Raw genomic sequence first — 16,123 nt, 5'->3', positions numbered from 1 at the left:
TTGCCCTAGAACCCTTTTCATGAAATGATTGTGAGAGGATGATATATTAGACTTGATAGAAAGAGTCTTTGAACTTAATTCATCGATTGATAAATCATGTTCTCGAAATTACTTCATTATTAATCATGAAAAGATTAAATCTTCAGCTCTGATAAAAAAATGAAACAAGCAAACAAACGAACATTGAAGGATTTTTAATGTAAACCAGACTTGTCACAAAACGTTTCTGAAAGATCAAATTACGAGTTAGTGAACTTCCATGTGCATTTTGTATGAAGGACGAATGATTGTTATCTCCTTCAAAAGTTGCCGCAATTAGAAATTGAATATGTTTCAAGTATGTAATCCATCATGAAAAAAAGAAATTCATTCATTGGTGTGAAAATTAAAACATGCCATATCTCTTTCTTCTGTAAAATCGGATGAATTGTTCAATAGAAATGGGTTACCTTTAACAGTGGTAAATAACCTAAACGTCATCCCGGAATGACAATGAAAATCCACACAACCGAAAATACTCCTGTCCACGTTGGAGCCCAAATATATAAATACATGAAATAATGGCCCTTTGTCCCAGTATGTACACCGTTGCGTAATAGTTGAACTCTCCTTTCGCAAACTCATTGACTATAATATATTCATTTTATGAAAGGCGGTAAGACAAGTGCAAACATCTTGTTTTACTTCTTTAGAACCGAGCGCGACATGATAGGGTACGTACTGTATGTTCCACTGCATCTACGCAGGCCACCGTGTTTTACTCTATCTCCAAAGTATATTTTCACTTTATCTCCAAATAAAAGGAACATCAGGAAATCCGAAGCGCGGAATCTGAATTGTTCCGTTTTCTCCCGAATGCTTCAATCTGAAACTTGGATACCCGCCTTTAATCCAGAACACAATAATGTTTTTCATGAGAGACAATTGACTGATTTTACAGGCGGGAATATGGTACCAGCAGATTATTCATCAAGCCATTGCATTTTCATATAAAACTGCGTTTTACCTACTTTTCATAGTCGAACTGTGGCGTTGCGGTCTATCCATAGTTTCCATCGTTACAGCGCCAATTAAAAGCTGTTTCTTATGGTAAACGCAATTGATAGCAATAATAAAGCTGAAGGCCATTCATGGATATCATCATAACGTAGGGTCAGGTGACAGCAGTGACACCTGTATGACGTAGAAGATTATGCATATTTCTCGATCATCATGCTGACGTGGTAGATCATTCTTAAGTTTCACACCGGTACATTAACCGATTGGGCATCAAGCAACATTCGGTAAGTATACTTACTTCTGTACTTTCCTGCTATATCTTGTTATTTAATTTCTTTCAATTATTGCTTCAACAATTATATTTAATATATATATATATTTACTTGAACCTGTTTCGATTATTATTTTGTAATTACATGTACTAGTATATTGATGATTATCCAAAACTATGTATTCACTTCTCCGTTTGTAATAATATTGATGTTTTTGTTAATATTGATGAATTTGTAATTTGTATTAGCTTCTCCTTTTCCGGTCTGTATCCACTTTTTAAAGAAAGTGAATATTAATTAATTGCATCTTGTCTTGACTTTCCATTGATACCCACTATCAATAAAGTTGATTAGTATGGCAAAAGATGAATTTCATTAATTCATTCGTTAAACATATTTTGATAATTTTGTATGTGGTGCTTGTATATTAAAGCAAATCGCAAGATTGTGGATTCGATTTCAATAACATTGATTTACTTTTCCATCAGACGTCTCCCTTACCTCATGGGGATTATTTATTCGATTAGTAAGTTTGTAGTGTACAATGTGGGGGGGGGGGGTGTAAAGGGTTATACCCAAAGGTTTTTGTAGTTAGTTAGTTACTGTAATTACCATCACCATTAATTTGCATTTCTAATCTTTCTTGGTACATTTTTATGATAACGTTCCATATTTCGACGGGAAATGTTGGTAATTGTTTTCTTCTCGTAATATTCATTCACACTATACTTCCTATTGTAAAATGCTGGTGTCTAAGATGACTGTGATAAACTTGACCTGACATCGATGCCTATTTCGCGGGCTCTAGGGGCTAAACCCGACGCCATTCGGTCAAGCTGACAACCTTTTTTTCGGTGACTTACATGGTCTACGTAACTTTGAGTAGCCAAATCTTATTGTTAAAATAGGGTGACTGTTTTGAGAAAGGAATTTTCTTAGGCGTCATCATTATCATCATCTTCAACATCATCACTGATTTGACCATATTCATTATATTTTCCCGGAATCTGATTCTCTTTACTTTTAATATCGTTAATTAAAATTTTACAATCGGATTCATTTTATTCGCCTTTCTTTGCTACATTAAATATTTTCAAAGGTATCTGGCTCGTCATCAACCATGGTTTCATCGAGTAAACGCGGGGCGAGACGAAAACTCTTCCCGGGTCTAAACTCTTCCTCGATGTCTCCCTGGTCCACGGCAAAGACCCACACAACCCTTTATTCGATGCTGGCAGCTTTTATTGGTGGTCAAATCCTCCTCACTGGGGTGTTTCTTATGCGGACAGCGCCCCCCTGTGACTGCCACTGCCAGTGGCGCCCCGAACTCGAGATGAACAAGGCGAAAGCAGGTAAGTGTTTTAGTGTTTATACAAAGGCTTAAAATGAAACAAATATAAGTCGTTCGTGATGTCGCTTCATAAACACTGGCATATAAACAGCGATATTTGATACCATGCATCTGCATACTAAGGTATCACTTTCGTAACCCTTTTCATTATCTGTAGTCATAATATATGGTTCATCTTAGGGGTGGATCCAGGAAGGATTTTGTTACGGGGGTGGAGGGGGGGGGGGGGCACGCGGTTCCAAATCTTATAATGAATGGGGCAATTTTTAGCATCCCCCTTTTAGGGGTTAGTGGAGGAGGATTTGCTAGGCAAGCTGGGTGGGGGTTTAATGATTTGTTTTATAAGAACATCTTCGAACGATGTAGTTCCACGCTTAACAATATTTATTCAGTGGCCAAATTCATTTCTTAACCAAACGGTTTATTTATTGCCTTGTCTTTTTCATCTTTTTATTTTAATAGTTCGAAGTATAGCTGACCTTTCAAGAGATATCCCAAGGCGTCAAATATTTGAAGGTATGATCAAATTCCAATCTTACCACTAAGAAAATGTAATTTAAAAGTATTGATAGTAAAAATATCAGAACTACCCCCTGCTCCCTTCCACAACAAAAAGCGAAATTAAATGGAAAACTCATTTTGATGACCAAAAATCAAAAAGGAAGTTGAAATAAATGTTTATTTTCAAATTGGTAAACAATTAAACTTGCTCCGAAAAGGAGAAAGGAAGTTTAGGGCATTGCTCTGATAAGTAACGATTTTGTTTTTTTGCGGAAAAGGGAAACCAATTCCTTCCTAGTTATAAAATGTTTGAATAATAATCAAGTGATGATAAATCAGTGACATAAACGTTACGTATTTATTCATAATGTACATGACACTCCTGTTCAGCCTTTAAAGACAAGTGATAGAAATTTATTTTTGTTATCAAGTCAGATCGCAAATATTAAAGGCCGTCTGCACTAGTTAGGCCAGGAGGGATTAGACCACCCTGCTTGTCACTGATAGGTGGTTAGCTCATCAATCAGCTCTCAAATAACATAAGAAAAAGGGACAATGGGGGATCAACAGGCACCACTTAGGCAGTATTTTCTATATAGAGAGAGCAAGTATACAAGTAGTACAGTGGGGATTTAAAGCGAACTGCAATAATTACAGTTATTGTCTTACTGTTATCATTTCTTAAATGATTATCATGAGAGTTTCGGTTTGAACGTTTTTGTTTTTTAACTCTTATCTCCTCGTGGTAATTTCAATTCAGATGAAATTCAGCCCAGAGAGATCGTCATGAGTCCCAAGGAAGCGACACCCAGTCCAAGGAATTTGAATAAAACCAAAGGTGATGCTGCTGAAAATCATCTAGAGAAGTACCGGCTTGATAACATCGGTGACAAGTTGAACATGTCGGACCACGTAGAAGAACCTATGACGGAGGCAGAACAGAGCTTCAGGATTCCCGGACCCTTCACCATCCTCACGACAACCAACACTGCCTTCAGCGATTTGACCGAAAATTGGTTGGAGAGCTTACGCCGGTTGGATCGTCCTTACAACGTGACCCTCATCGCAGAGGACTACGGTGCATTCCAATACCTCAAGGATCGCAAAGACATCATGGTGTCCTCAAGGCTACAGATCAACCTGAGATTCACGGACATGAACGTGAGCCATTCTGCAGCTCTTGGCTTTTACACCAAGGAGTACATTCAACTCGTTGGGAAGCGTCCGCATTACATCCTGGACATACTGCGCTCAGGGGTTGGTGTCCTATTCGCCGATGCCGATGCCGTCTGGCTGAGAGACCCCATTCCTCTTATCGCCGATGTCTACTCAAGATACGACGTATGGGTGGCTCTAGGTGAAGGTGGGCAAATCCCTTGCCCTTGTTTCATGTACCTGAAGCCAACTCCTAGAGCTGTGGAGATGGTCAAAGCTTGGCAATCAAGGATCGAGGATCAGCTCAATACAACGGCTCCAGAAAACGACCAGGGTGCCTTGGACTGGGTCATGCATAATCACATCCGGTACAAGAGGTTACGCGTTAAAAAGCTGGACATGACAGCATTTCCTACGGGACAGTCAATGTTCTTGAAGAAGGGGTGGTACGCCGCCAACAAAAATGAAATATACGTGGTGCATGCCAACAAGGTAGGCGGATACGCCAAGAAGAAGTTTGTATTTAAGTGGAAAAAACTCTGGTACCTTGGAAAAGACAAAAAGGGAAATGACACTCATCACTGAATGAAACACAAATGCAAAAGGACTAAATGTGATAAACATTAAATCTTCTTGTTTTCTTATAGGTTAGCTTTTAATAGAGAGATGCAGTTCTTTAATCTATTTAACAAAGTAGGCCTATGATGGAAGAATGCCAGTATGTGAAAAAGGAGAAAATATCAGAAAATATTAAGAAACCCGAAATGCGAATCTATGGACAGTAATGCTCCCTAGGGAGTGGAGCATGTGCATGCACTGTGTGCGAATAAGCCTGAATCCGATGACCGGAGTAATAATAATTATGTACTGCGCCTAGAAACAAAGTATTAGGCGCATTATAAATGTGAACAATTGTTATTATTACGAAAAATAAAATGTAACCAATGAACACATATTAGTTTGCATGGTATTTCTAAACTTTGCTATTCGCAATAGATTGCTGTTCAGTAAGTCACTTGTTTAAAGGGAATGTAATAACCATTATCAGTTTACATAATTACATTGAGTATCCGGGGGCGATGGTGTCACTTTGTATTGACAGCCGAGGCGTTGGTCAACAAAATTACCTTCTATATTGCATACTTCATCGTCATTGGGCCAACCCAGGCGCGGATCCAGGGGAGGGGGGCCGAGCGGGCCTTGCCCCCCGGCCCCCGCAAAAAAAAAAAAAAAAAAAAAAAAAAAAAAAAAGGAAAAGAAAAGGGGGAAGAAGGAGATCGGGGGGCCGAAAGGGCCTTGCCTCCCATGCTGTTAACCCCCCCCCCCCCCCAATAAAAAAAAATAAGAGAGAAGGAAGGAAAGGAAAAGAAAAAAGGAAAAGAGGAGATACTGGAGTACTGATAGAGGGGGGGGGGGGGCTTGGGAGAAATCAAATTCAAACGTGGTTTATTTCTAATTCCACAACGGTGGATTACAAATAATGCTGAAATGACATAATTTCCGAAATTTTTCCTCACTTTTTAGTAAATTATACGCTTGTATGTGTTTGTTGGAAAATGACAAATTTCTAAATTTACAGCCAGGCAAAAAATATGATTCTTGAGATTCCTACATGTCAGGGCCCGAGGTACGGCGGGGATCGAGAGCCTCGAGCTCTCCCCCCCCCCACTTTTCTTGAAAAAGTATATTAAAGAGAAATAAAATAGAATGAGAGCACGAAAGTGAGAATAGTTAACTGTCAATGTTAACAAAATAATGAGGCATCAAAATATGCTCATCTGACCGTGATTAAATGCCTAAAACCCCTAAGCTTCCCACTTGCCCCCTGGATTCCATCTAGGGCCCTACGGCGGGCCCTTAGATGATCATCTGACGGTAATTTAATGCCTAAAACCCCTGATTTTTGGACCTGGACCCCACGTCAAATAGTGACCTGCCAGTGTCGCAAAATAATAAGGTATCCAAAAAAATATGCTCATCTGACCTTAATTAAACGCCTAAAACCCCTGAGCTTCCGGGGCCGGCTTCGCCGCCTTGACCCCACCAGGGGCCCTAAGGCGGGCCCCTGAATGCTTATCTGACCATAATTTATTGCCTTAAACCCCTGAGCTTGCGGGGTCGGACAAGGTATCAAGATGTGTTTATCTGACCGCAGGCGCGTAGCCAGGGGGGGGGGGGGGCGCCCCCCCCCCAATCGGAAGAGGACGTAGGAAGAAATAGGAGCAGACAAAGAACATCTTTGAAATTCAGACAAGGATTAAGAAGTATAGAGAAAGGTACAACGCATCGTTTTCTTTCTCTAATAATAAAACGTCAAAGCCTCGCGCAGGAGGGGAGGGGGGGGGGGGGGACTGAATTCAGACGAGGATTCAGAGGCGAGAACGGTAATACGAATCTTTAATGATTTAATGAAACGTAAAAGCTTCTGCGCTTCGTGCGGGATGGAGGGGGAACTAAATTCCGATGAGGATTATTTTCGAGAACGGTACAACGAATCGTCTTCTTCTCTAATGATTTAATGAAGATTAAAAGCTTCCGCGCTTCGCGCGGGAGGGGGGGGGGGAACCTGAATTCAGACGAGGATTAAGAGTCGAGAACTATAAAACGAATCGTCTTCTTTCTCTAATGATTTAATGAAACGTAGAAGCTTCCGCGCTTCGCGCAGAAGGGGAGGAGGGTACTGATTTTAGACAAGGATTAAGAGTCGAGAACTGTACAACGAATAGTTTTCTTCCTCTAATGATTAAATGAACCGTAAAAGCTTCCGCGCTTCGCGCGGGAGGGGGGGGGGAAACTGAATTCAGACGAGGATTAAGAGTCGAGAACGGTGCAACGAATCGTCTTCTTTCTTTATTAGTTTAATAACACGTCAAAGCTTCCGCGCTTAGCGCAGGAGGAGGAGGGGGAGGAACTGAATTTAGACAAGGATTAAGAGTCGAGAACTGTACAACGAATCGTTTTCTTTCTCTAATGATTAAATGAAACGTAAAAGCTTCCACGCTTCGCGCAGGAGGGGGAGGGGGGGGGGGGGGACTGAATTTAGACAAGGATTAAGAGTCGAGAACTGTACAACGAATCGTTTTCTTTCTCTAATATGATTTAATGAAACGTAAAAGCTTCCACGCTTCGCGCGGGAGGCGGGGGATGGGGGGGGGGGGGCTGAAATCAGACAAGGATAAAGGGTCGAGAACGGTACAACGAATCGTCTTCTTTCTTTAAAAGTTTAATAAAACGTCAAAGCTTCCGCGCTTCGCGCAGGAGGGGGAGAGGGGGGGGGGGACTGAATTTAGACAAGGATTAAGAGTCGAGAACAGTACAACGAATCGTCTTCGGTATCTAATAATTTAATGAATCGTAAAAGCTTCCGCGCTTCGCGGGGGAGGGGGGAACCTGAATTCAGACGAGGATTAAGAGTCGAGAACTCTACAACGAATCGTCTTCTTTCTCTAATAATTTAATAAATCGTAAAATTTTCGGCGCTTCGCGCGGGAGGGGAAAAACTAAATTCAGACGAGAATTATTTTCGAGAACGGTAGAACGAATCGTCTTCTTTCTCTAATAATATAATGAAACGTTTAAGCATGGGAGGGGGAAACTCCCCCCCCCCCGCATTACGTCACTGTTGGTCACCATTACGTACCAATATTTGGATCGCATAATTTCAAATTTGGGCTTCCCCCCTAAGAAATCCTGGATCCGCGCCTGGGTCAACCCCCCCCCCCCTTAGCAAAAAGCTAGCTCCGCCCTGGGAATGAGGGAGTTGTCACCTTTGTTTAAGTGAGTGAAAAAGTATGATGTATAGCATTAGTAGGTCGTGTTGAAAAGAAAAACAAACTAATTAAATCAAAGGACGATCTATACATGTCATCAATAGGCTATATCGAAGTTATTTTTTTCGAAAATACTTCACATACTTCATATTGCACATGCAGGGTTGTGCGCCCGTTTTTTAATCCAAGTGCATAAGTAAAAAAATAAAAAAATAAAATAAGGATCCAGGGGTGGGGGGGGGGGGGGGGGGGATGGGGGTGGGGGCGGGGGCCTGAGCATGTTTATGGGGGTTTTGCTACCAAATAAAAGTAATGCATTTTTGAAGGTGCGATCAATTAACATAAATTGACAACTTTGTGACGTATCTAATTGCGAGGTCTTCTCCCATTTGCCTTGTATACTAAACATATTTAAAGACTTGTATTTTCCTTTCAGAAAATTTGCAATCATACATTCCCCTTAAATATTATAATCATCGAAAATATGTTTATATAAAACCCCTGTATGAAACAGAAAATGAAAGTATATGAAATTTTCTGTATATACAGAGCGAATTGGAGAGGAACCCGCAAGATACGTCACAGTGTATATATAGCCACTGTGTTTCACAGTGTTTCACTGATGACAACTTCGAAAAATCATAACTTTCTTATCTCAAACTTTCACGAAGCTTTCACCACATTTGCTTCTCTCAAAACCAAGATGATACTGGGATGGATTTTTCTTTAAGGTATAAGGCAAATTATAATACAGTTTTTGGTTAAAGAAAGACAAAATAATGTGATCTAATATATTGTTTAATGTTGGTAAGATAAAATTAAGGCCGTTTCTTGATGTTGGTCAATGGTGATAGATTAGGTCTCCTTTAAATTCGGTGTTTGTGATTTTAGCAATAATTATTAAATATATTAACGTTTAGATGATTTTTTTTTGAAAATCAAAATACCCTCGAAAAAATCCTCATAATATACGATGATTATTCTCATGTACTGCATAACCAGCCTTAATTGTCCAAGAACATTTTGGTAAATTCTCTCATGCAATAATAAATGACCAGAAGTCAACTTTATACTTAGCCTTTGATTGAATAATAATAATTAACAAACAGGGTAAGGGAAGCAGACGATACAAAGGTGGGGGGGGGGGGGGGGGGGGTGGAGAAAGAGAAATGGAATGCCAAGAAATTGTAATAATGAAAAACATTATTTGCTCGAGATTTTTAGACAAAAGTTTTCATTAATTCGCTCACTACAAATTAACTAGAGAGAAAGAACAGAAATATGATTAATACACCTCAGTGAATTTTAGACTTTTAAACACAAGTTCTCATTGATTCGCTCACTACAAAATTAACTAGAGAGTAAGAACAGAAATATGATTAATACACCTCAGTGAATTTTAGACTCTTAAACACAAGTTCTCATTGATTCGCTCACTACAAAATTAACTAGAGAGTAAGAACAGAAATATGATTAATACACCTCAGTGAATTTTAGACTCTTAAACACAAGTTCTCATTGATTCGCTCACTACAAAATTAACTAGAGAGTATAAGAAAACAAAAATATGATTAATACACCTCAGTAAAATTCTGTGCTATATCCGAAGACATACGTCACTAATTATCATAATCACATGAAAGCGAAAACATACAACTACTTTTATGGCTGCATGTATGTTTTCTGTTATTATAATACCCAGTCGTCTCATGTTTGTATGGATGAAAATTATGATCTCCATGTTTTAGCCTTTATAATACATGTATAGAGTTATCACGTGACGACGCTCCGTCAGTCGATATAATAATTAATATGCCTTATTTCCGCCTGATGCTCTTTGTCTTTTGTGGAATAAACAAGCATAAAACAGACTCTCGGTGGTCTAATTACAATACCACTGAACAGCAGTAACCTATAAACATTATTGTTAGCTTACAATTATAGAACGGAACGAGGAAAATTATCACTATATCCTGTGTTATTTGTAATTGAGGCGTCCGAGCTCTTTCATGCTTTTAACATTCACATCGTCATGACATGAATTACACGTGGATTGTAGGCGACTGGACCCAGATATCAGTATATCGGTAAAAAGTAAGTATTGCTAAGTAATTTTCGATAGATGTCCGCACACGTTTTAACTATATGCTTAAAAATGATATCTCAGTCTCTTTTCTAAGCATGTTTATGTTTATAATGCTAGTAGTATGTTTCCCACCGTCTTCGACAAGCATAATCACTGAGGCTACTCGTAAAGTGAAGTACGTATGTGTGTTAAAGGGAAAGACCAGTATTGGAAACGCCCCAATTTCAAAAAATGAAATGGAAGCTCTCATTACCAATCATGTGAAAGAATATGTTTTGACTAATACATGATGATACAAAATTTGCCGGGAAACCGCCTACTAATTCATATATTTGGTAAATTTGTTTCTCTCATGGTCTGTGAGAGATATAGGGTAGTCCCATATACATCTTTCTGTGTTTTGTTTTGTTTTTGTTTTGTGTATAGTGCTTGTAACTTTACGAAGAATGGGCCAAATTTCTTATCATTTTGATGACTCCAGATGCTAGATGCTAGATGATCAACCTTTTCTGATTGATTCCACAACGTTTCTTTCACAATGCAATTGCATGACCATAACTGGTCTTTACCTTTAAGCGAATTCCTTTCTGCCCGGGTAAATCGCTCTGACGGGACTTACCCGATTACGAAATTCTTTTTCATGTATGCATTGTATCAATAATTATATGAATATAAGTCTATATAAATTGAAAGGGTCTGACGATCTGATATCGGGGGGCTCCAGTGTTAAAAGCGTAGGCCAAAATAATATCCAAATCAATTCTATGTACATAATATTTGTGTGTTACTTTTAAAGGAAATTAAAAAAGGAATTGATATGGGTCATATTCCGTCGTTGAAGACCTTAGAGATTTCATTTTTCTTTTTATTTGATTTTCTTTCTGCATTTTTCCAAGTACAATAACTGAATAACAAAGAACATGTAACGTAGGGTATAAAATAAACAAACATAATAACTTCATGTCAAGATATTATTTGAATATAAACATATAATAAAGAACTCAATATTTCTTTAACATTATTATAAATTTAAAGTTTTATCCGAACTATATCTGTGGAAAAGTGCAGGAGACCTAGTCAAGCAACGCTTTACTAGGATGGCGGCTACTAAAGAAAATTCTTAAAGTGACTCGATAACATTGTTGAAGGTTGATGAAAACCTGCGTAATTTTGTATGAAATGTGACTTATTATATTCCTTCTAACGTTCTTACCCTCTAACATGCAACAAATCCTTAAAACAAAGGTGTGGTTTTCTTTGAAGGTGTCACTGTGCAACACCTTCTGACAGTAAATTCTCCCAGCCAGGAGACAGGCTTTAAAAAATATTTCATCATTTAAAATTTCCGGAATGGTATCAAGAGCCAATTCATTGCTTTGTGATCGCTCGATAATATGAAAATGTGTTCATACGATCTTTTCGTATGAGTTTGTGAGTGTGTTCGTGTGGTTTGTGTGTTAGCTAATGGTAAATGTGCACGTAGCTCTTTCCTGTCATAAATCATTTGTCGAAACCAGAGCTCAACCAATCTCATGAATCTTTATGTTATAGGCAGTTCTTTTCATCATGGCAGGACATAGAGAATCATATGCAGCCCGTGATCATTCACCGGCCTCCTCCTCCTCCTCACCCTCGTCGTCGCCGTCGTCGTCGTCGTCGACTTTGTCAGTGAAGACGTCGGGGAAGTGTCCCCAAACATATTTCTTACTGTGTGCGCTCACTGTTGCTCAGGTCGGATTGCTGTCTCTGTTTTTCATCTGGACTGTCCAAACTTGTTATACTCGATGTGAGTCACAGTGATTTCATTTTATCAAGTGAATTATTGAAATATCAATTAAAAAAAAGAAGCTCCTGATTATATTCAACACTGATTAGACATTTGTTTTTTAATTGACTGATATCAATATAGTTGATAAGGATAGTTGCTATTGAAAAAGTATATGACAAATTGATATGTCCCAATTTATGTTTCCTGATAATGTCACATTTCAAAGCTTACATCCAAAATATATTCGAGAAACGTTCTGATTCAACCAGATGAGTTCACCTTCCATTCCTGACTTTGGGTGTTAACTGTAAAAAGTAAAATAATTATGATAATAACACCACAATAATCAACATCATCGTCATCATCATCATCATTACTAATTATACTTCTCGTATTATTTTGTCCACCTTTTTTTCAGATCAGCGCGTCATCATCGTTTATCCTATCGATTCGAATCCTCGGCTCCGATCAATGAGTAATGATTCTCACCGAGACGACATCAGTCATCATCATCATCATCATCATCTCCATGGCAACAAAAGTAACATCACGACTAATCTCCTGGGAGACATTCAGCATGAGGGGACACCTGTTTTCGGCAATGATAGTGGGCAGATATCGAACTTTCTAGACTCAAAACGAAATGTCAGTATTGTCGGAACGACGCGGTTTGAAGTACTCGCCCTCACAATAAAATGGTTAGAGAGTTTGAAGATATTGAATTTAGATTATGACGTCACATTAATCGTAGAAGACCAACCTGCGTATAGAATACTGTCAAAAAGGAAAAACAGTGCGAGAAAGTTATACAAGACGCGTTTAAAAGCAAGACGGGAGCGGCAAAACGGGACGCGAGTCATGAGTTTGACACTATCTGATTGTGACGTCGTACTGGACATTCTCGGTTCGGGTAGAGACGTACTGAATACTGCAACCGATTACGTTTGGTTAAAAGATCCCATACCTCTAATATGGCAGAAATATAACCAGTGCGACATTTGGATCAAAAGCGGGGAGAATCAAACGCAGGTTTTTATGTTCCTGAAGTCATCGCCAAAAATGATCTCCTGCGTGAAAGCTTTGAAAACGAAAATGGCAAGGAAGTCGAAAGCGCCACGATCATTGGTTTCCGATGATACCCTAGTACATGCGCTAAGGACTGGGTTGCATCGCTTCTTGGACACTTCTGATTTACGTATATGCCACTTGGGAGAAGCTTATTTCCCTTGAGAAATATATATGTATGTGAGGAGGAGGGGTAGTACTCTGCACACAAGGGGGTAATCTTCATGGTGCCTTGAGAAAGGGGTGTATTTAAGGAGGAGGGGTGGTACTCTGCTCACAAGGGGCAAATCCCCATGGTCCTTTCAGAAAGATGTGTATTTGAGGAGGATGGGTGGTACTCTGCCCATAAGGGGGTAATCTTCATGGTCCATTGAGAAAGGTGTGTTTTTAAGGAGGAGGGGTGGTACTCTGCCCACAAGGGGGAGATCTTCATGGTCCTTTGAGAAAGGTGTGTTTTTAAGGAGGAGGGGTGGTACTCTGCTCACAAGGGGGAAATCTTCATGGTCCTTTGAGAAAGGTGTGTTTTTAAGGAGGAGGGGTGGTACTCTGCTCACAAGGGGCAAATCTCCATAGTGCGAATAGGAGCGATAGAAGATTCTCAATGAGTGCAAGAACCCCCAAACCCCCTTTCCCATTTTTTTCTTGCTAGAACTCTCCAGGCCACGCAGCTAATAATGGAGAGTTCAACTATTGATGTAGTGGTTATAGTGGTCACCGTATTCCGTAAACACCGACTAAGACTGTCTCAAACAAAATGCAAGTTAAATCCAATCCAAAAAAAAATCAGACAATGCAAGATTTTTCCTTTTAGTTATTGAGTTCACTAATGGATGCTTATTAGTTCAGTGATAGAACAGTGATCTCATATAAACCATGAGGTCCAGGGTTCGAAACCAAGTCGTTGCGTTATAGCGAATATTAATCCTCATTACCAAGTCCCTCGGAGAGGACTTAAAGCCTACAATCCCATTTTGTTTACTCACAGGCATACATACCAGTAATGCTTTCTTAGCAATCAGGTAAAAACGAACCATCAATCATGAATTGCTAATAGTGATATAAATAGAGGAGTAGCTCGATTTCGAAAGGCCCTAAAAGATCAATTTTGGCCAATATCGACCCCCACCCCCCTTTTCCCCCATGGAAAAGTGATCTTTTTTCTTCAATAAACGATAAACATTGATATAATTATAATAAAATATGACCTTGTAGCAGTTTAAATGTGTTTCGCATGTGGAGCGATGTGTGTGCAGCGCTTTGTAACCACAATGAAAAGGCGCTATATCAAATATCTCTGGGATTGGATTGGATTTGAACAGTTAAAGTGGTTAAAACGTTAACACAAGATAGATAGAGAGAGAGAGAGAGAGAGAGAGAGAGAGAGAGAGAGAGAGAGAGAGAGAGAGAGAGAGATCCCCTCCCCCCCCCCCCCCAAAAAAAGGAGGAACATGAAACTTGTATTTACACATACAGATTACATTTTGATGAGTTGGCTCGATTTGCCTACGAAGATTGCGGACAAAATTTCAACAGTACGAAAAAAAAAACAAGTTCTGTAAAACTGAGAAAGAGAGAGGATTTCTAAAATAAAATGATAGGTGATTTGTGACTTTCAAGGAAGAAAAAAACAATTTCTATCGCTCGTGACGGCCATTTTATTTTAATTGTTAAGAATTCAAGAACTTCCGGGGGCTCCGACCTTAGACCCCCAGCAGAGGCTGTGCCCTTGGACCCCATCCATAAAGATACAAGTTGTTCCCAAGACAACCCTTTGTTGGATAAATATTGTCTTTAGGAGAGAGTGTGTGTTTTATGAAGTTCAAGCTTCACATGAAGGCAAGCTTTCGTCCATACACTATTGTGCACTTTGGGTTATTCACACCATACTGTGAGGTTGAGTGGGTTGCATACGGTGGGGTGGGATGAGGACTATAAGGGGTATTATTTGTTTTACATTATAACTGATTTCGTTTGTTTCTTTTCGTTCGTAAGTTATGACTTGTTATGCATTAAAGTTGATAGAATTATCATATACCGTTAATGATTATAGAGAAATGTATTTTGAAGAATTACTTGTATTGCTTTGATACTCAATGAAATACACACACAAAAATATCGATCGATCGAGAGAGAGAGAGAGAGAGAGAGAGAGAGAGAGAGAAAGAGAGAGAGAAAGAGAGAATTGATTTCCAGCACCTTCCCCTTAGATCAGATATAGACCTAAAACAATCCTCATTTTCTTCAGTATAAAAGTGTCATTCAGGGGGGGGGGGGGGTCGTGAGAACTATTTTTTTAAATTAAAAAAACAAACATTTGTATCAAATTTTGGACCGCTCGGTGGAACAGCGCCACCATGTTGGTGGATGCTGAGTAGGGCTCATTGTTGTTTCTCGGGGGCGGCCGAGCGACTTCCAAAGTATGTGTGTGTGTGGGGGGGGGGGGGCACCAAGAAAAAGGGAACTTTCTGGAAAAAAGGGCACCTATAAAGGGAAATCTCAAAGCGAAAATATACAATTATTTAGATTTTGGTATATACCCTTATACTGTGATTACAATTATCAGGGATGATTTCAATATAGTTTCACTTTATAAACCATACAAGATATTGCTTAATTGAACATCATGTTTTGCAGTTGGGTTTTATTGTCTAAAAAATTGTTTGCGAGCGAGGAAAATTTTTAAAATATGTGAGGTCGCAGTGCGAAAAATTACATTTTATAAAGAGGAAAAACCCAATCCTAATGAGGTTATAAGCACATTCTCATAACGGGAAGGAAAACTCCCCCCCTCAATATTTGTTTTAATTAACAAAAAAACAAAAACATTGTGCTAATGGGTGACAAAAAAAAAGGTGACCTTAACCCCCCCCCCCCCCCATCGGAACAAAATATCGATCGTACACATTTTTACATTTCTGGACAAAAACAAACAAACTATGTGCTCTAAACCCCCCCCCCCCCCCCGATTATTCAGCGGCTGGCTGAGTCGTTGCAAAATTTTCGGCGCAATTTTCAAATTTTAAACCCCCCCCCCCCCCTTTCGAAAAAATCCTGCGTACGCGCCTTGATGTGTGCAAGCGTAGCGAGCGGGCTTTGGGGGGAAATTGCTTTTAGTCGCTTGAAATTAGCTAGGGCGCGTTTAATGATGAAAGGAAA

General features: G+C 39.3%; 1 protein-coding gene and 1 long non-coding RNA gene across 3 annotated transcripts; both read left to right on the top strand.

Moving 5' to 3' along the window:
* The first annotated feature begins 728 nt into the window (after positions 1-728).
* On the top strand, positions 729-5,474 carry LOC105443163. Of its 2 annotated transcripts, XR_004064048.1 has the most exons (4): positions 729-1,283; positions 2,372-2,623; positions 3,085-3,138; positions 3,884-5,473. It is a non-coding gene; the product is annotated as a UDP-D-xylose:L-fucose alpha-1,3-D-xylosyltransferase MGP4 (long non-coding RNA). The 2 variants fall into 2 exon arrangements; XR_004064049.1 differs by lacking the exon at positions 3,085-3,138 and having other exon boundaries at positions 2,371-2,623; positions 3,884-5,474.
* A 3,874-nt stretch (positions 5,475-9,348) lies between these two features.
* On the top strand, positions 9,349-14,298 carry LOC105443164. The gene is made up of 3 exons (XM_011676038.2): positions 9,349-10,142; positions 11,686-11,920; positions 12,321-14,298. The coding sequence occupies exons 2-3, from the start codon at positions 11,701-11,703 to the stop codon at positions 13,130-13,132; spliced, it is 1,032 nt and encodes a 343-aa protein (XP_011674340.2). The 5' UTR covers positions 9,349-10,142; positions 11,686-11,700; the 3' UTR covers positions 13,133-14,298.
* Positions 14,299-16,123: the final 1,825 nt, after the last annotated feature.

The sequence above is a fragment of the Strongylocentrotus purpuratus genome, unplaced genomic scaffold (assembly GCF_000002235.5).
Source record: "Strongylocentrotus purpuratus isolate Spur 01 unplaced genomic scaffold, Spur_5.0 spur5_scaffold_14, whole genome shotgun sequence".
Classification (NCBI taxonomy): Eukaryota; Metazoa; Echinodermata; class Echinoidea; order Camarodonta; family Strongylocentrotidae; genus Strongylocentrotus; species Strongylocentrotus purpuratus.
Note: the sequence above shows the minus strand (reverse complement) of the source record. Positions and strands in the feature narration are given on the sequence as shown.

Excerpts from the sequence above, each read along its gene's own strand:
- LOC105443164 (XM_011676038.2), top strand. The coding sequence starts at position 11,701 with ATGGCAGGACATAGAGAATCATATGCAGCCCGTGATCATTCACCGGCC. Across the intron at positions 11,921-12,320 it reads CCAAACTTGTTATACTCGAT|ATCAGCGCGTCATCATCGTT; the intron begins GTGAGTCACAGT and ends CCTTTTTTTCAG.